The sequence below is a fragment of the Erpetoichthys calabaricus genome, chromosome 3 (genome assembly GCF_900747795.2).
Source record: "Erpetoichthys calabaricus chromosome 3, fErpCal1.3, whole genome shotgun sequence".
Taxonomy (NCBI): domain Eukaryota; kingdom Metazoa; phylum Chordata; class Cladistia; order Polypteriformes; family Polypteridae; genus Erpetoichthys; species Erpetoichthys calabaricus.
In genome coordinates this window covers 97050653-97071507 of record NC_041396.2, presented here as the reverse complement: position 1 = coordinate 97071507, position 20855 = coordinate 97050653, and the positions used below count along the sequence as shown (strand labels likewise).

At 41.1% G+C, this 20855-nt stretch overlaps 1 protein-coding gene across 7 annotated transcripts in view; it reads right to left on the bottom strand.

Moving 5' to 3' along the window:
- khk (ketohexokinase) overlaps positions 1 to 20855 on the bottom strand; it is a 51429-nt gene that overhangs the window by 25387 nt on the left and 5187 nt on the right. For all 7 annotated transcript variants that reach the window (XM_051924622.1, XM_028797219.2, XM_028797215.2 and 4 more), the window contains exon 2: positions 1141 to 1257. In XM_051924622.1, the coding sequence (XP_051780582.1) occupies positions 1141 to 1257 (117 nt within the window). The remainder of the gene's footprint in view (positions 1 to 1140; positions 1258 to 20855) is intronic.

The following is a 20855-nucleotide window of genomic DNA, read 5'->3' as shown; positions in this document are numbered from 1 at the left end:
CCAATTTTAGCAGTTTCCAGCTAATTTAACTCTGATGAGTTTCTTACTGAAAATACAATAGGAGCTGTCCCGGGAACTTTTTCTGTAACCAGGCAGTTTTTAGAAAATCAGGAACTTTTGTTCCCACCGTAGGAACTTCGGCCATTTGTACTTCCTGGTAGGTGGTTCCCTATACTTTTTTTAGCTCCTACTCCATGGTATGTACTTTACATTCAACAAGGAACTATTGTGGATGGGGCTCGGTCAACAAATTTTAGTAAATGGTTGACCAAAGCATTACAACCATCTTACAGATCTGTTAGTAGTTTGAACTTTGAAGACTTATCGGTGAAGATGGACCTCCTCCCAGGAGTGACACATTATGCACCGCATGTAAGCAATACTCTACCCCAATAAGTTGCTAGTTGCAGTTAGATCGAAGTAATAAGGTGCAGGTGCCCCCCATGAACTCCCTATCACGCCAAACATCATACCGCATCACTCTTCTTTGCATGTCACATACTTTGCATAAAGGTTGCAGTTCCTGCTGTGTTGCGGTAATGGAACACACAATCATGACCAAGGACCACAAATGGCCAAGGGCCTACATTGTACAGGAACTCAATGGTTCCTGAAAACAAAGTTCCTGTGGTGAGAAAAAGCCTAATGAGTTAAAACAGCCTCTATTTCCTAACTGGGACATCCAATCAGTTCCCCAGCCATTTTAGAGACATTATGTACCGGGTCCGGTCCTGGGTATTTTACTAGTGGACAATGCTTCTTGCATCTCTTGTGGGTGGATTAGGAGGGTATTCTAACCACATGCCGATTCTCTCTTGATTTAGAGAAGCAATGGTTAATCTTCAAGATTCTCCCATATTGTTGAGCTTGTCACCATATCAGAGAAAATAAGGTTAGCATCCCTACATAAGAATCTTATTTTGGCGATTTGTGCTCTTAAGCACAGTTATCCTGAATAAATGCATAAAATGTGGAAAAGCATTTTAAAAAGATTTTTCTAATTTTATTTCTGAATTGTTTTAGTGGCTTTCTTTGTTGTAAGCCTTATGCATAATGGATTAATAATAGACAGACATATAATTATGGCTGTTTTATACAATTCAGAAAAATTTATTGGATCCAAAAACTTATATTACTTACTTTGCCACTTGACCAGCTGCTAGAGAACCCATAAAAGCACAACGTGCTCCTAGTAGGGAAAGTACAGTGCAAGAGTTTGACGCATTGCCACCTCGCTGCCATCTTTGAGACAAACACCTAGGAAAAAATATATTTTAGTTACAGAAAGAGGTGCCCATTCGTAGATGTTTACCAAATAAAAATAAATATTGAATTGGATGTTTCACCCCACATTACTGTTTTCTGTATTAGACATAATGCCATAAAATTTTGATTAATCATCCACTGATATATAAAAGCATGTAAAAAATTACACAATGAAGGAGAAGGTGGTATAGAACTAAATATAATGTATATGAGTGCTTAACATTTTCTAGCCATACAACCACACAATAATAATAAAAGTAAAATATGTTTCTTGGTATGGTAAGTACATTTTTTGTTAATGAAATTGAAAATTCTCCGTTTTACTCTGTGTTTAATCTAATATTTGTGTCATTTCTGTAAATGATGCATCATACAGTGATTTTTCCCATTGTATCAAGAAGCTTTACAAATGCTCTGCGGTAATGTATAGGAAAGAACACTGTCCAAAAATAAATTTCATCTAATTTCATGAGCAAGTGCTATTTTGAATACAACAGGCACAAAATCACTTTGGTACCTTGATCTGATTCATAGAAGACCTGTTTGTTCAAAGCTGGGAACTTTAAAAACATAGATATTAACTGACTATAGTGGCACCAGTTGAAGGCACTCTGCTCTGTGTATAGCTAAAATGTTCTTCAAAATACCCTTCCTATGCTATATTTATTATTCTTACAAAATGCATGTGAAAATTGCTGAAAGTCATAGATGCTCTAAAAATTGTCTACTGTAGGTTTTAGTAACTTCTTCTGCTATTTTGTCTGGGCGCATTCTGGACACTTGCTGCCCACACATGCCTCATCAATTAAGTTTTAATATGAAATTACAATATGGTGTTAGGCTTTCAATAAGCACGAAGAAAGCAATCAGACTCATACATATACGAAAATAAATAATACTATTAAAGATCAGGACTGGTGAAGGCAAATCAGTAAGCAACTTATTGAAATGAAAGAATAAATCTACATACAGTATCAGCCTAGAAAAAGGTGTGGTGCAACCTATGCATATAGTATTTTACATGTAAGCTACCATGTTAGAAGTATGACTAGAAAAATGCTCAAATATTCAGCTTGTGAGCCATCTTTTGTTTGTACTTAATTTAAGTTCACACTATATATGTTTAAATCCATTTAATAGCTACTGTAGGTCACTTGCTATTTTGGAAACTTTCTTAAGTGTATGTTCTGATTATATTTAATGTATACTACCAGTCAAAAGTTGTAGAACACCTCAGTTTTTCCAGTATGTCTTTAATCAGTTGTAATGCAATGAATGACCTAAGTCAAGTCAAGTTGGGGAGCATGCACTGGTACAGTGCGTTGCCGCACCCACTACATGATGAAACAACTCGGGATCCCAGTTTGCAACCCCCCAGGCAGACACACAGTCCAGTCCCACCCTCTGGAAATGATCCTCTATCTGTCGCAGCCAGGAGTTATGTGGGCGACCCCTTGGCCTGGTCCAGCCACTCGAGTCCCCAACAATGAGGATCTTACGAGCCAGATCACCCTCGGGGAAATGTGCCACATGGCTGTAGTGCCGTAACTAACACTCCCTCACAATGTAGGTAATGTGTCTCATTCGGGACTCCATGAGCAACCGCTCATTCGACGCAAAGTTAAACCAATGGTACCTAAGGATTCTCCGAAGAGACACAGTACCAACGGAGTCCAGTCTTCGTCTCAGGTCACTGGATAGCGTCCATGTCTCACAACCATATAGCAAGACAGGAAGCACCAGGACTCTAAAGACTTGGACCTTCGTCCTTTTTCATAGATATTAGGAGCGCCACACACTCCTTTCCAGCGACCACATGACCCCTAATGCTCTCCCAATCCGTCTACTGACTTCATAGGAAGAGTCACCAGAAACATGAATGTCACTGCCAATGTAAGTAAACCTCTCAACAAGGTCAACACTCTCTCTACAAACAGACACACTACTGATGGCTGTGCTCAAGAGGTCCTTAAATGCCTGGATCTTGGTTTTTATCCAGGACACTCGCAAGCCCAGACACTCAGACTCCTCACTCAGTCTCTCGAGCACCCCGATCACAGCCCCCACTGACTCCGCGAAGATCACAGCATCATCAGCAAAGTCAAGATCCGTGAATCTTTCTTCACCAACAGATGCCCCACAGCCGCTGGACCCCACAACCTTGCCCAACACCCAGTCCATACAAGCACTGAACAGAGTAGGAGCAATAACACACCCCTGATGAACCCCAGAATCAACTGGGAAAAACACAGGTCCTGCCTCCACTCTGCACAGCACTCACAGTACCAGTGTACAGGCCGGCCATGATATCCAGCAACCTCGAGGGGATCCCGCAAACCCTCAGGATGTCCCACAGGGCAGCTCAATCAACTGAGTCGAACGCTTTGCGAAAATTGACAAAAGCTGCAAAGAAACTCTGACGATATTCGTGTTTGCCTAAAATGACCTAAAATGGTGAAAATATAAGCAGTGAACTGCCAGAGGTTTAAATGTAAAATTTAGGTTAGCAATAGCTGAAAAAATGGAAAGGGCAGCATATTAAAAACGGGCCTTCTACAGGGAACAACTATTAGGTTACGGCCTACAGATGTTCTGTAGCAATTAAAGTAAATTAATCCTTGCAAGTTGAAGCAAACAATTAGCACAGGTATCCCAACTTCTGTTGATTACTTAAAAACCCTCAGTTTGTTTTAAAACAGAGTTTGGACAGACTGTGTTACTATTCCCTCTGAAGTACTACTTGGACTATATAACACTGTAGAAAGTTGCAAATTCCAGTGATAATGGCAAGAAAACAGCAATTAACAAATGAAATGAGACAGAACAATATTACCCTTAGAAGTGTAGGCCTTTTATTTAGAGAAACTGAAAAAAAAGTGTTAGTGAGTACAATGTCCTACGCAATCCAAAGGCAATTGGAAACTGGAAGAAACTATTATAGGAAGAGATTTGGCAGATCCAACCCAATCAGAAGACAAGCATCTGAGGATCACAAGCTTGCATGATAGGCGCCTCACAGCACAGCTTAGCTGTGGTAAAAAAAAAAAAACAAGTCTCAGTTTCTACTGTGAAGAGGAGACTTTGTGCTGCAGGTTTGATAGGGCGAGTGGCACTAAGAAAGCAGTTCCTTAAAGTACAAAATAGGGTCTTGAAATACAAGCTGTGGACTACTACAGACTTGACTGGAGGTGTACTAAAACTTTTGAACAGCAGTGTATACACTTTATAGAACGTTATAATGCTTTACACTTTCTCTTAACACTCACATTTTGCAGTGCAAAATACTTCTTTTTTTAAAGCTCTGAATAGGAAATATAATATGGAACTGGCAACCTGAAATTGCACAAGCAATTAATAAACGCAGGGACCTGCCCGTGGACGCAAAAGACATAGTGCGCAAGTGCCACACAAAGTCCCCCCTGCCCAGAGTAAAACGAGAAAGACTACGAACCGTCTGACATGCCGCAAGCAGGATAAAGCGAGGTCAGAAATAAAACACAGAGTAGGAAACAAAGTAAAACTTTATAAAAGGATTAAAGAACGGGGACCAACACATTGACAGCGGGTTACAGATGATGAAAACTGGAATGCAACAGCTTCAAAAACAACCTAGGCACGAAACACATGCACACTGAGATACAGAATATAAAGGCAGAAACAACGACAGTTAAACGTCCACACCACACAGCGGAGGTACACAGCATGGTAAAAACCGACATAATACGGAAAGCGCAGGCGTCGCCGCCATATTGTGAGTGGCACTAATGCGTGGTGAAAGCGCAGGAGGAGACATAGTAAAACAAGAGGAGTCAACGCCCCCTACGGAGTCCACAAAGGTTCATACATCAAACCCGAGATGGTACGGACTCGCATCTGAAACCGCGGAAGCAAAACTGTCTCGGCTCCAAAACCAAACAGCTCAACAAGTAACACAGCTTCGACACCGAGCCCGCGTGGACAGATCTAATGAACGTGGATGCCTACAACGCGCGTCTCAAACTGCGTAGGCAAAGCAGGCACGGATTCAACACGACACAGCTCCAGTGACCGAAATACAAACACGCGCCTGCCTGGATATAATTAATGAACGCAGGCGCCTACAACGTGCGTCTGAAATGCCGCAGACCAGGCAGGCACTGCTCCAAAAAGAAAGAGCTCGACTAAACGAGATACGAAGTGAAACGGGAAACACTACAGAGTCCGCAATGCTCCACAATGCACTGCATAATAGTTCGGAAAGAGCTTCGTAGTAACAGTGGGGAGACCCAGAGTGACACGGGCAAACGCTCCGTATTAAACATACGTCATCCTCACACATCTAACCTATACAGCATAGGTGAATCACATTACAGTGATGTATTATTAACAGTACGATAAACATCACAGTATCGCAAACAAATGAAAATTATTACTCGAAAAAGGGAAATTATATTCACCACGGACCAGGTGTCATTGAAACAAAAGCAGAATAAAGCGAGATCAGAAATGAAAGACAGAGTAGAAAGCAAAGTAAGACGTCATAAACAGGTTAAACGAGGGGGCCAAACACATGGACAGCAGGTTACTGATAATGAAGACTGGAATTCAAAAGCTTCAAAAACCAAAGCTCGACTGACCGAATACAAACTGAAACGGGAAACACTACGGGGTCCGCAGTAGTCCACAATGCACCGCATAATAGTACGGACGGAGCTCCGTATTAACAGTGGGGGGCCCCAGAGTGACACGGGCGAACGCTCCGTATTAAGCGTGCGTCATCCTGACACGTGGCTGCCCAGCGGGCACGGGTTCAAAACGCCGGGGGTAGGCGAGCGAAGCGAGCCGCCTTGTTAATAAATATAATGCACAAGAAGCAACCAGCCTTTCACTTGCTGTAAGCAAAAAGCTCTAAGTTTTAACATTAAATACATACACATTTTAAATTTCCCTCAACCTGTTTGATAGTTATCCTGTACAGTTTCACAGCAACTTTACCAAGTTAAACGGTAAATACAATACATTTATATCAGAAAGTTGCAAGCAGCTTTGCTGAAGAAACATGTACTGTAGCTTTGGAAAACATCACTGACCTATTCCTTTACTTGATGCAAGAAATATTTTCATAAAAAGAATAAAACAGAATTTAACATACATTTAATAAATAAACAGATTCAGATAAAAGTTTTTCATGACCCAACCAAATGATTAAATTAAACTTGAACTGGTCCCTTTTCCATTGTGTTATTTTAAAAGCACAATTACCTGGAAGATGCTAAATAGTTGAAAACTTGCAACCTCCATTCACTCACACATTTTCCTAAAATAAGTTAATTTCAAACTAAATATAAAATTGTAGTTACTGACAATCATTACAAACAACCATTATTTATTGTACATGTATATAATTTCCTTCTCTACCAACTCTTTACAAATACAGAATTGTTTATATATGCTTTATAAACATACTCTCTGTGTAATCTGCACAGGGTGGGTGGTCTAAAGGTGGGGACTGAAGTAACAACCTTAAGGTTTGAAATCCAGTGAGTTAATCGCTTGGCCTCAGTGTCTGTATTTGCATGTATGCATTTTCTGCACAAGTGTATGAGAATGTGTATGCCAATACAAACAGTCTATTTCTGACTGGATCCTTATTTCAAGATGAATACCAAATTAACATAAACAGTTTTTTTCAAATAGATGAGATGTCTGATGATCTAAGCATGCTCGCAAACTAGATTTAGATAACACTCTTTAATCAAGCTTAGGTTTATATTAATAACATTTAATCATTATGAGCATATTTTATTTATTTAATAATAAGAGTTCCTCATAACCGAATCTACTGTGAACACACCTAGACAATGGCAACTGCATGAAAATGTTTGCCATGTACAACTTTGTAACTAGTGGATTGAAATATTCAGCAGGCACTCAGCACATGTAAACACTGAGAGACTACAGTGTATTGGACTTTGCTTCGATCACGTGCTTCTTGCAAGTTCAAGGTCAGTGCACATGTCTTACTTTCCTACTGCAGCTCTTTTATACTCATGTGTTTCTTTGGCAGTAAAAAAAAATTACACCTAATACATAAGAATAAAACAGAACATGCAACAAATCATATGGCTGTCACCTTAATGTTTATATTTGAAAATATATTACAGTTTAAAGAGAAAGTGCAACCTGTTCATCCCTAGATGTAGGTAATCACCCTTATGAAAAAGATCCAAATCCTAGTGGACCTTTCATTGCCCACAATTAGTGTGCAGAAACAATAAAAACATCTTAATAGCATGCTGCTTTAAACAGTCAAGAGACAGTATGATTAATCTGCACACTGAATATGTGGTCAAATTTGGAATATTGTTGGGTAGGTTTGGACTCCATTTTACAACAAGGACAAAAAAATGCAATAAAAAGTGAAGATAACACTTGTTATATTTATTTCATGAATGTAGATAAAGTATGAGCTATAAAACTGAATGTCCAAAAGCAGAGACATGATTGAGAAGGACAGGATTTGCTAAAACATTTTTCTCATTGTCTTCAACTTGAAAAAGTCACTATAACTTTAACTTTGATAGGTAATGTTTTAAAAATTAAAGAGTGTTTGCAGGATCATAACCTGCCTCATGTATACTTTTATTGCTTAAATATTCATAATAACAAAACAGTTGGACAGAATCCATATGCCAGCAACAACAGTGTGTATTTTGCAGGGGGCACACTCCCTCAGAAAAAGTTTTTTCTGTGCTTACAACTTAACTTTTAACGCTGACTTAACATCTTGAAAAAAACTGCTGATAAAACCACAAACACTCAGCATATCATTGGAACAATAATATTGATCCAACAGTGTAATCAGAAGCATGGGTGAGTTTCTCAACTTATTGCCAAGCTCTTGGCTTTGTAGTCCTACTGACTTAAGTTGGATTTAGGCCAAAAGCTGTCTTTTACCATTGCTCAATACTGAACTCTCAACCACTAAGGCAATCAATTTAGCTTTTTGCAATTTGAACAGTGGTTTTGCAGGACTGGATGGTAAACTGTTTACAGCAGGAATGTATTCTAGGCTCATAAAAATACACCATATTATATGAAAGCATCTCTGTGCTCTTTGTTTAGGGCTGCCTACAATTGTGATGTGTGGAATTTAGCTGCGGGCGGCACGGTGGCGCAGTGGTAGCGCTGCTGCCTTGCAGTTAGGAGACCAGGGTTCACTTCCCGGGTCCTCCCTGCGTGGAGTTTGCATGTTCTCCCCGTGGCTGCGTGGGTTTCCTCCGGGCGCTCCGGTTTCCTCCCGCAGTCCAAAGACATGCAGGTTAGGTGGATTGGCGATTTTAAATTGGCCCTAGTGTGTGCTTGGTGTGTGGATGTGTTTGTGTGTGTCCTGCGATGGGTTGGCACCCTGCCTGGGATTGGCTCCTGCCTTGTGCCCTGTGTTGGCTGGGATTGGCTCCAGCAGACCCCCATGACCCTGTGTTCGGATTCAGCGGGTTGGAAAATGGATGGATGGAATTTAGCTGCTGTACGAGCACTGCTTAACCAGATTGCAAATGCTCGAGAGTATGCAAATACAAAAAACATAAACTAATAAACTAATGAGAAGCTAACAGATGAGCTTCTTATAATATGGAGAGGTTTAAAAAAATGTTCTCCTTCTGTATAAACCAGCATTGCCTGTTGATGAACAGAAACAACATTAGGCACATTTCCCCCTCCCAGTTTATTGGACATTTTCTAAGTTCATATAGGTTGGCCAGTTGTCACCCAAATTTCAGGGGTATTGGAAAAGAAGTTTTTCCAGACTGAGGCCCTTCCTGACACCAACATCCTGAAACAGTGACCTAATTCTAACTACAGGTCACAAGGGTAACCTAAGGCACATTGTTAAGCTAAAACTGTTCTGCATCCAGAATTGCGGTTGATACTCACCTCAGTATTTAAACTGACAGGGCAGCTTGTCTCCTATGTGGAGTATGATTGAGAATATGACATGTAGAAGACTTACATCTGTACATCCCATTACAGATTTTCTGGACAAAGTGGAGGAAAAACAAATGGTTGTTGCTCATATTAATGGTTTCGTAAGGAGCTGAACTGATTCATAAAATTTTGCAGGGATAATTGTAAATATAAATTGTTTTAGGCAACTGGACCTTCCAACTAAAGACACTGAATTTAGGAAAATACACCAGGCATGAAAGTAAATCACTTTTCATTTTTACTAACAATTTACTAACATGTGTCAGCTGTAGTAATGTGTACTTTTGTTATCAATTCCTAGGGAAAAGGCAAAACAAAAACCTAGTTTCTTGCTGAACACATGAAAAAGTGGCATGAGTAATTTGCAAATAAACAAAAATAAAAATTAGAATTGAAAGATAGGTTGGGGTAAAAGCTCAGCTCTCAGAGAAACAGAATGGCTAGATATTTAGAAAAAAAGGAATGTGAGGCAAAAAGAGAGTGGTATTTGTGTTTTGACATGTCAAAATTTGACAGGCCATCCTACAGGATAGTACAAGGAGAGTAAATAGCAAAGCAGAATGGAGGAGATGGCTTTTTATTTTTGTTCTGTTGTCAATTTCCTGCTGCTTGTGATAGAAAAAAAACGTTTTGTCTATGTTGAGGTCATTTGTTCCATATACTGAATTAGTAGCATAGAGAACTGTATTTTATTATAATATGCAAATAAACTCCACCAGGCACAATAAAGAATCAAATGTGAGTAAGATAACAGTCAATCATAGGGAAAACTCATCTATACACCCACATTTACTCATACTGGGTGAGTTCAGAATGGGTCCAGGGCTGAATGAGATCGGCTGAAAATGAAGACTGTCCTGAATATTGTCTTACTGCACCAAATTTAATGTTAAGTGACACGTATCTGCAACACTACTTGAGAAGAAAACTGCACTGATTTGACAATGTGTTACAAATCCTAAAAGACGACACCCAATCCTACCGGAATCCTACGTTGGGATGCCAAGACACAGACTCTGCCTAAAACTGTATTTCATCTTGGCCATGGAACAATGGATTCATTTTTCCCTTGAAATTATAATTAAGAGCCACCATTAGCTTAGTCTTGCTTTTATTTTCAATCCCTCAACAAATTAAGCAATCAAGAAATAAAAGATTGATCTGAGAGTCATTTTCAGTCCCTTCATGTGTATTTAATGACAAGCATTTTCTTCACAGAGGAATACTGATTTTCATGCTTTGGATAGAAGAATACTTCAAAGTAATTTCCAAAGATGTATTGTTGTAAAATTCATTTTTTTATGTTTTATTGAGTTTTTAATTATTAAATGCCAAAGGGCCTATCTAATATTGATAGATAAACCATTCCAATGTTTTGTAGCCCTGTAGCTACAGCCTCTGCCTATGTTACCGACCTCAGGCCTAGGGGAACCTAGGCGAGGTACAAGCCACTGTTGCTACGGGGTGTAGCCACAGCGATATGGTGAAAGAGCATAGAAGAAGCAGGCAGCAGTCACAAGTCCCAGACCATACTTTTCTGTTCTACTTTATTCTCCTTTACCCAGAAATACAGTACTGTGCAAAAGTTTTAGGGAGGTGTAAAAAATGTTGTAAACAAAGAATGCTTTCAAAAATGGAAGTGTTAATCATTTATTTTCATCAATCAACAAAATGCACTGAATGAACAAAAGAGAAATCTAAATCAAATCAATATTTGGTGTGACCACCCTTTGCCTTCAAAACAGCATCAATTCTTCTAGGTACAATTGCACACAGTTTTTGAAGGAACTCAGCTGGTAGGTTGTTCCAAACATCTTGGAGAACTAACCACAGATCTTCTGTGGATGTCGGCTTCCTCACATCCTTCTGTCTCTTCATGTAATCCTAGACACACTCGATGATGTTGAGATCAGGGCTCTGTAGGGGCCATACCATCACTTCCAGGAATTCTTGTTCTTCTTTACGCTGAAGATAGTTCTTAATGACTTTGGCTGTATGTTTGCGGTCGTTGTCCTGCTGCAGAATAAATTTGGGGCCAATCATATGCCTCTTGATGGTATTGCATGATGGATAAGTATCTGCCTGTATTTCTCAGCATTGAGAACACCATTAATCCTGACCAAATCACCAACTCCATTTGAAGAAATGCAGCCCCAAACGTTCAAGGAACCTCCAATTGTTGCCTGTTGCCTGCAGACACTCATTATTGTACCGCTCTCCAGCCCTTCAACGAACAAACTGCCTTCTGCTACAGCCAAATATTTCAGATTTTGACTCATCAGTCCAGAGCACCTGCTGCCATTTTTCTGCACCCCAGTTCATATGTTTTCGTGCATACTTGAGTCGCTTGGCCTTGTTTCCACGTCGGAGGTATGGCTTTTTAGCTGCATCTCTTCCATGAAGACCACTTCTGGCCAGACTTCTCTGGACAGTAGATGGGTGTACCTGGGTCCCACTGGTTTCTGCCAGTTCTGAGCTGATGGCACTGCTGGACATCTTCTGATTTCGAAGGGTAATAAGCTTGATGTGTTGATGTGCCTTTCATCTGCTGCACTAAGTTTCCTTGACCAACCACTGCGTCTACGATCCTCAACGTTGCCCGTTTCTTTGTGCTTCTTCAAAAGAGCTTGAACAGCACATCTTGAAACCCCAGTCTGCTTTGAAATCTTTGTCTGGGAGAGACCTTGCTGATGCAGTATAACTACCTTGTGTCTTGTTGCTGTGCTCAATCTTGCCATGACATGAAACTGTCTTCCACAACCTCACCTTGGTAGCAGAGTTTGGCTGTTCCTCACCCAGTTTTAAGCCTCCTACACAGCTGTTTCTGTTTCAGTTAATGACTGTGTTTCAACCTACATGTGACATTGATGATCATTAGCACCTGTTTGGTATAATTGGTTGATCATACACCTGACTATAATCCTACAAAATCCCTGACTTTGTGCAAATGTACATATAAGAATTGATGCTGGTTTGAAGGCAAAGTAACACCAAATATCGATTTGATTTAGATTTTTCTTTTGTTGGCTCACTTTGCATTTTGTAAATTGCTAACAATAAACATTCATTATTTATATTTCTGAAAGCATTCTTTGTTTACAGCATTTTTTTCACACCTGCCTAAAACTTTTGCACAGTACTGTATATAAATGCTGCAATTTCTGCATAGATCAACATGGCAATCAGTGAAACAATGGTGCAAGCCAATTTCCTCGGCATAACAAATAGTGTAAACACATTTACTTTGAGTACTTGATTAAAAACCAATGTCCCCAGAACTCGTTAATTTTCCAAGGAAGCAGACAGTTCTGTATCCCCACATTGTGTGTAGATGAGATACTAAATCAAAGCAGTCTGACTATTCAAATCAGGTGACTTTTTAGCAAGACGGGTAAATATTTATGTCCTTGCAGATAGCCATCAACAATGACCTGTAGCAGAATTTTCCAGAAATTCTTCCTTTTCATTAAAATACTGGTTTATTATCCCACTGGTTTACTGGTTTATAGCCCATTTCATTAAGTAACACACAGAAATATCATCTTCTGTAGAATACTGAATTCTAGCCTATTACACTCTCCCCTGCTTTTTTTGAGATGTCTCCTGACATCTTGCTCCAAAGGCTCAGCCTTTGGTTCAGTGTCTATTCTGTCTCAACCAATGGTCTTAGGTAATAATCAAATCCTGGGTATGCGGGATACACTAGTGTGTGGCTTGGTAACAGATACATAGGATTCTGTATAACTGCATGGACACCAGGATTCCAAGGCTGGTATGATGGCTGCCCCAGTCTGTGGTATGTGAATACTTCTCTGGGTCGGACAGTGCTAGCCGATTTTCTTAAAGTGTCCCCTTCTCTGTCACTCTGGTGTTCTGTTGCTAGGTCTTCTTGACCATTTGTGGATTCCACTGCTTCATCAATATTCCTCACCTGGGGTTCAGCAACACTGGTCTCCATTTCCAGTCCTTGTTCCCTTGATGTTCCTTGCAAAGGATTTCTGTCAGGTTGTTGTGGTTCTCGTGGTTCAGGGTAGAACTCTCTGGCCTTGGCTCTGAGCCTAGAGCATGACTCAGATTCTATGACCTCAGATCTGACATGTGGAGGAAAGCATGGCAAGTGACGGGGGCCATATGAAGTTTCTGCTTCCTCATCGGAGTGATCAGACGCTGAGTCTGGTGTCTCACTATTTGTTCTTGTAGGTCTTTGCATTTTCCTTTTCACTGTGTTCGATTTAGTGTCTTTTTCAAGAGGTACAGTAAGTCATTGACAGGCAGCAGGAGGTTGCGGTGTAGTATCCGGGGTGTTCTGCTACCAGCTTCTGGCTGTACCTTGTATACTGGGCTGTCTTTAATTCTTTCCACAATACGACATACCTATTTTTCCCAGTAGTCACAGAGTTGTCCTGAGCCTCCTCTCTCAGATAGGTTTCTCACTAAGACTCTGCCACCTGGTTGAAGAATAGCACCCCTCACTGTACAGTCATAATACTGCTTACCCTTGGCCGATGCTTTCCGACTATCATCTGCAGCAATCTGGTAAGCTTCTTTCATTTTGGTTGCCCATTTTTGCACAAAGTCCTGGCTGTCTGTTTCCTCATTGTCAGTTGTAAGATTAAACAACAAATCGATAGGTAATCTTGGAGCTCTGCCATACAAGAGAAAAAATGGTGCATAACCAGTTGATTCATCTCTTGTACACATGTATGCATGCACAATTTGTGGTAGATAATCTTTCCATTTTGACTTTTTCTCTTCTTCTAAGGTTCGGAGCATCTGAAGCAGAGTTCGATTGAATCGTTCTACTGGATTCCCCTGTGGATGACAGGGGGTGGTGTGGGTGTGGGCTATTCCAGATAGTTGTTGGATCCTCTGGAATAAGTTATTTTCAAATTCACGCCCCTGGTCATGGTGCCGCTTTGCAGGGTAGCCAATATGGGGGATAAAGTCTTGGAAAATCTTCTCAGCTGCAGTTTTTCCATTTGTTTTTGGTGACATATGCTTGTGCAAATCGAGTGAAGTGATCCATCAGAACCAGAACATATTCATAACCTCCTTTACTTGGCTCAAGATGCAGAAAGTCCACAGAGAGCAGTTCAAAAGGTTCTCTCGTAGTAATTGAGCCCATAGGTGCTCTGTCTGGGTTACTAGGGTACTTCTGCTTGATGCCGGCGCATTGTCGAATCACATAATCTTCAATCTCTCGTTGCATGTAAGGCCAATAAAATCTTTCTCTGGCCAGATGAATCACCTTGTCAGATCCGATATGCCCCATATCATCATGGAGGCTTTTAAAGACAACTGGTTTTAGCTTATGTGGCAAAACAAGTTGCTTACTTTTTTCCTACTTGCCTTTACAGTACTCCCTTGTAAATGGTGAGTTTGTTCCATTCATGTATCAGTCTCTCTGTTTCAATTCCCATTTGTTCCTTGTCCTTCTTATTTGGACCCCATCCTCTGCTTTTGAGGTTAATCACTTCTCTAATGGTAGCATCTAATATCATGTGCAACCCTAATATCATTTAGTGACACTGTATAAGCACATTCCTGGCAACACACCATCATCTATTGAGGTGAACTACAGAGCAGCCACCTATGGCACTTCTTTATCTTTAGCTGCTTTGTCTCCCTGCCAGACAGCTGAGACGACTTCTGGAGATATTGTTTCATTATACTCAGTGATAGTGGCCTGTAAGTTCACAGGGAAGCGGGACAGTGTATCAGCATCTGTATTTGCTTTCCCAGGGTGGTATTTGATCTCAAAGTTAAAGTCTGCAAATTCTCCAACCCAGCGAATGACCCACTGCATTCAATTTTGCTGTACTCAGAACATATGTCAGAGGGTTATTGTCAGTATATACAGTGAAGGTGGGTGCATAATATAGTCTCTTAATTTTTCACAGATTGCCCACTTCAGGGCCAAAAATTCTAACTTGCCAGAGTGGAGATGGTAATTTTTCTCAGCTGGGGTGAGTGTTCTCAATCCGTAGCCAATTACACGTAGTTTACCATCCTGCTGTTGGTAAAGTACTACTCCCAGTCTTTCGTTTGATGCATCATTGTGCAAAACAAAGGGCAAGTCAAAATTTGGAATTTATTTTCTGAATAACTCACATTTCTCTGGTCGTGATTATTCCGTGCTCTCTCATTCGACACAGTACCTGTCTCAAGTCTTCCACATGGTCATGAAATGTTTTGGAAAAGCAAAGTACATCATCCAAATATGGGGTGCAACATTCATCTCTCAATTGCTCCAGTACCCCTTCCATGCATCTTTGAAATGCTGCAGGAGCGTTGCTCAAGCCAAAAGGAATGCGTACCCACTCATATAGCCACCATGGGGTACTGAAGGCAGTGACAGATCTTGAGTCCTCATCCATGAAACCTTGATGGTATGCATTTCCTTGATTCAGGATTGAAAACCATGAGTAGCCCCCAAGGTTATCCAGTTGATCTCGAATGCGTGGCAGGGGGTGTCTGTCAGGGATGGTTTACAGTTTAGCTCTCCAAAGTCCACACAAAGACGCAAACTTAAGTCCTTTTTCCTGACACAGACAACTGGAGAAGAGTAAGCTGAAGTGGACTTCTTTATCTATCCATGGTCCAAAAGGTTCTGGATGTATTCTTTCACCTCTTTGTATAAAGGCTTTGGAATAGCATTGTACCTTTTCTGCACAGGAGTATCATCCTTTAAGTGGATTTTTACCTTCAAATCTGGAATGCAACCAATTTCACCATCTTCACGTGAAAATACATCTAATTCTTCATATAACATGCGCTTAACTACCTCTTGTTCTTCCTCTTTTAAGTGGGACAAATCTACTGGTGGCTTCCATTTCTCTTTAGCAGTAACCTTGTATTTGTTGCTTTCCTGTTTAACTCTACTGTACTCTGCGTGTACAGCATTGACTTGACCATCAATTGGCTGGCTGAGTATTACTGGGTCAGATAGTGGGGGAAGGACTGGCTAGATATCAATAATTTCTCCTAGAGTGCCTAATATTATTCCACTAGGAAGGTAGATATCATGTAAGGTGTAATTTTGAAGAGGTATGGTAATTAGTTTTGAACTACTAGTTGGACTCTCAGCAATGGCAGGGAGAAGGTCAATGCCTTCTGGGCAATGATTCTCTGCTAGTGGCTTAAAAGTCATTGTGTCTCCTCTAGGCAAATCCCTAATTTTACATCTAACTTGACATATTTGACATGCTGGGCTAACAAGCCCCTTTTTCCCCATCCTTACTGTAATACCTGGTGATATTGCTTCCCCAGCTTTTACTTCTACTGTAGAGATGATGCAGTGGTAGTGCTGCTGCTTTGCAGTAAGGAGACTGTGGAAGATTGTGGGTTTGCTTCCTGGTTCCTTCCTGTGTAGATAGCGCTTTGAGTACTGACAAAAGCGCTATATAAATGTAATTAATTATTATTATGATATTATCTGCTGTGTCACCTTTCAGGTTTAATGCCTCACTCAGCAGTGCGCTAAGAATGGTGGTATCTGTCTGGTCACAGTTCTCTCGGATCAGTTCCTCTATAACATTGAAGCCTAACAGCGGACAGTTAACATGACTTTGACTTACTAACAAAGCATCATCAATGGCTACCTGCCCATGCCTGGAGCTCAGTATCTGAAGTGACACCTCAACCTACCCTTCAAATGGAATCAGTGCCATTTGCTGCAGTAATACAGAGTGGACTTCCTGTTAATAAACTCTCAAGTGACTGAATCTTAACATCAGGCAATGTCTTCCTTACCCACTCTCTCCCCACTATGCTAACCTGTGCTCCTGTGTCTAACAGCACTTATGCTTGAAGTCCATTGATTACACACGTGACCATGCAGCGACTCCCAATCTGTTGAGCAGCACGTTTGTTTAAGGGGGCAGTAGATACGTGTTTTGCACTGTGGGAGACTCAGTCTGGGGGGACCTGTTACTCCTGTTGGTCACTGGTTGTCCCCTCTCCAGTGACCTTCCCCAGTTTCCAGATTCCCATCTCTTAGTACAGCCAACAGCTCTGTGTCCCATCTGACCACAGCGAAAGCAGTGAGTTCACCGTTCTTTTCCCTGCTGGGCACATTCTTGACATCTTCTTTTAGGGCTACCTCTTGAGACCTGAGTGTTCAATTGTGGCAGTGCACGGACATGTCCACTGTAATGTCCAAGTAATGTTACCAGTATGCTTTGTGATCTTTTCAAATTTTTTTTCTAGCATAGACACTTGAGCTATCAGCTGCTCAATGGTTGTATTATGAGTTTGACTAGGGGGCTCCGCCCCCTGCTCGCTTCGCTCGCCAACCCCTGGTGTTGGGAAATGACAAAGAGTGTGATGTATGAATGAGATATAGAATAGTGTGAAGGTGTAGATGATGCAAATAGAAAGCAAACAATAAAGTGTGTGGCACAGTGTAAAGGGTTATTGGAAAATTTCTTTGTACACGCCTTTCAAGTGTAAAAGGTAATTTCAGGTCAGAACTTGTAAGGTCAATGAAGATGGTCATCGTCGTGATCAGGGTCAACTTTGTCAGAGCTTAGAAAGAGTTGTGTCTCTCCAGGAAGTAATGCAATGACTTGGGTATTTATGTTATCTACATTAATATTGTTTGGACGTAATGTAGCGCATTGTGTTAAAAGGGGCATTTGGTCTAATGAGATTGCTGTTCCAAATATCTCTGTAACTAAGTCGTCGCAGATAAAGGCTTGAGGAATTGTACTAATATCTGGGTGAGGTCTATCTGTATTGGTGAGTGTACCATCTCCCAGATGTAATAACCAATTGTTATGATCTGGATCTGGACATCGCATGTTTTGTACTAAGTGTATCTTTTGAAAGCAATATTAATTGTCTGCGTATTTTAAGGTGCACTGAACAATAGCTGAGCGGATGGCATGTGAAACAATAGCTAAGCACTGTCTAAAATCTCCTCCTAATAAAAGTACCTTTCCTCCAAAGGGAATATTATTATTCATCAATGTTTGTAGAAGTTTCTGAATGGTGTTGAGTAAGTGACTGGATGCCATTGCACATTCATCAATAATTAACAGTTTTGCAAGACGGATGTCATGTGCAGTGCCACTGTTCATGTTCATAGTGGATACCGATTTGTAGGATCTAATGCAGTTCATAAAGTTTTCACTTTCAGGTACATCGTCAGTTAGAAGGTTCTGTAGATATTCAGGATATGAATGTAAAGGAGGCAGTCTAATTTGACCCTTTTGACAACAACGTGTAAATTCATTACTTGTATTGTCAGTTGTTTCTTCAGGGAAGTTAAGTGAATGACAATGATTGCAAATGACATTCATTAATCCCAATGAATTTTCCTGAATAGTGGACTCATTATTGAACGCGTTGTCAGCTAACTGGCGCAAGTGTTTAGCAGGTGTCTGTCGTTGATGTCCGTGACGTGTATCTTTTGCTTGTGCCGTTTGAGAGGCGCGTTGTTGTATGTGTAGTATTTGGGATGTGTTGTTTTGGAGCTGTAATCGATTTGCCTGTGCTGTGTGAGAAGCTCGCTGTAGTCTACTGCGTGCATTGTTTGTATTGAGCCTTGCTCGTTTTTGTATGTCGGTCAGTTGAGCTTTCTCTTTTTGGAGCCTTGCCTGCTTGTTTTCCGGCATTCCAGATGCGCGGTGTAGACGTCTGCGTTTATTTATTTTGTCCCTTCGCTGCCGTTTACGTATGTCTGAGACGGGAGGTGTTTCGTTTTGAATCCGTGCCTGTTTCGATGCAGCACTTTGAGACGCGTGCTGTATGCGTGTACGTTCATTGTGTCTGTCCATATGCGCTGGTTTCTGTTAATGTGTTAGTTGAGCTTTGCGTTTTTGGAGCCGAGACATTTTTTCTTCCGGCGGTTCAGAAGCGCGTTGTATGTGCCGCCGTGTATTTTGTTTTTTCATGCGGGTTCGTGTGTTTGGTCCCGTTATCGGAGCCGTATCGTTTTGTACCTGTGATCGTGTATTAATGACTTGTTTGTTCTTCAGCGTGAGAAATATGGATAAGTAATAAGGAGGATCGCACTCACTGTTAATATGGAGCCTTTTCTGCAGTTGAACGGTTAATAGTGCTTCAGTGTAAGGAGATCCGCCTATGCTGCATAGTGTGAAGGTGTTGAGATGACGTATGTTTAATACGGACGGTTCCTTCAGAAATGGGGCTTTGGGTGTCACTTCTTATTGATGTTAGTGTGTTTGTGGGTCTGAATTGTCGTCTTTGTGAACGTTTCGTGTGCCATGTCCGTAGTCTGTCCCGTTTCGTGTCTAATGGGCTTTGTGTGGCGGTCACGGCTTCTTTTTTTTGGTGTGCTAGGAGCTTGTTGAACCTCCTCTTTGTGTGCGTCCCGTTTCGTGTGCAATGGGATTCGTGCGGTGCTGTGTGCTTTGCCGGCGTCTGGGGGGGGGGGGGGGGGGGGGGTTGGGGATGTTGCTTGGAGGGGGTGGTGGGATTGGTGGTGCGCGAGCAGCCTCTTTTTTTTTGTGTGCCAGTTGTTGAATCCTCCTCTTTGTGTGTGTCCCGTCCGTTGCTTGGGGGGGGGGGGGGGGGGGGTTGCTTGGAGGTGGGTGTGGGATTTGTGGGGCGTGAGCGGCTTCTTTTTTTTGCGTGCTAGTTTCGTGTGCAATGGGTTTCGTGCGGTGCTATGTGAGTCGCCGGCGTTTGACTCCGTTTTTCTGTGGTCGCGGCGCCTCATTTCTTGGGGTGCCTGCGCAGTACGTATTTCTTGGGGCGCCTGCGCAGTACGTCTTTTGCGGCTACGGCCCATGACCGGATGTCCCTGCGTCCATCCGGTTTAACATTCTCGGTTAGTAATATGGATATGCACAGGCAACTTTCAAATTATCATTATCGTTATGGTTCACAATCTTGTCAAATTATTTTGCTAGTTCGGACACTCGAGCAGTTAACTTCTTTATAGCTGCACTGTCAAATTGCATTCTATCATTTGCTTGACTCAGTTCAGTCTGATCAGCCTGTGAACTGCCCTTTTGTTGCACTGAATTTACAGAGACTGACCTATGTTTACTCGGAGTGTGAAGATGCTTTATTCTCTCTACTTCCTCCCTAGTAGATTTAGTTATCTTCTCTAGAATTATATCATCAGTCACCTTCAAGTCAGAAACAAACGGTTTTATGTCTTGTCTGATGTTGTTATTATTTTCATTGAACCCTTGATAAAGAGTAAGAAGAAATATGCCCTGAACTAATTTTCTGTCATAACTGAATTCAGCTCCATGCTGCTCTGATGCCAGCAGCACACGTTGTCAAAGTTCCATTATCCTATATACAAAATGTTCGGGTGTTTCCCTATCTTGTTGCTGAAACAGTTCTGTGCTGCTTTTATCCCTAATGTGTAGCCTAAGAAATTGTTTGAGTTCATCTAACGTGAGATCATCTCTACTCATGAGAAAATTTTTGAAGATACCTGGTTTAACTAATTTTAGTACAGACTTAACAACTTCAAACTCAGTATACAGCCCATTACACTAAGTAACACACAGAAATATCATCTTCTGTAGAATACTGCATTCTAGCCCATTACACCCTACAGTACCTATTAATACATTAAAATTAAATTCAATATTTAGTTTTAACGCATCTCAGTCAGTCTAGCCCTGCTAATACATAGTACT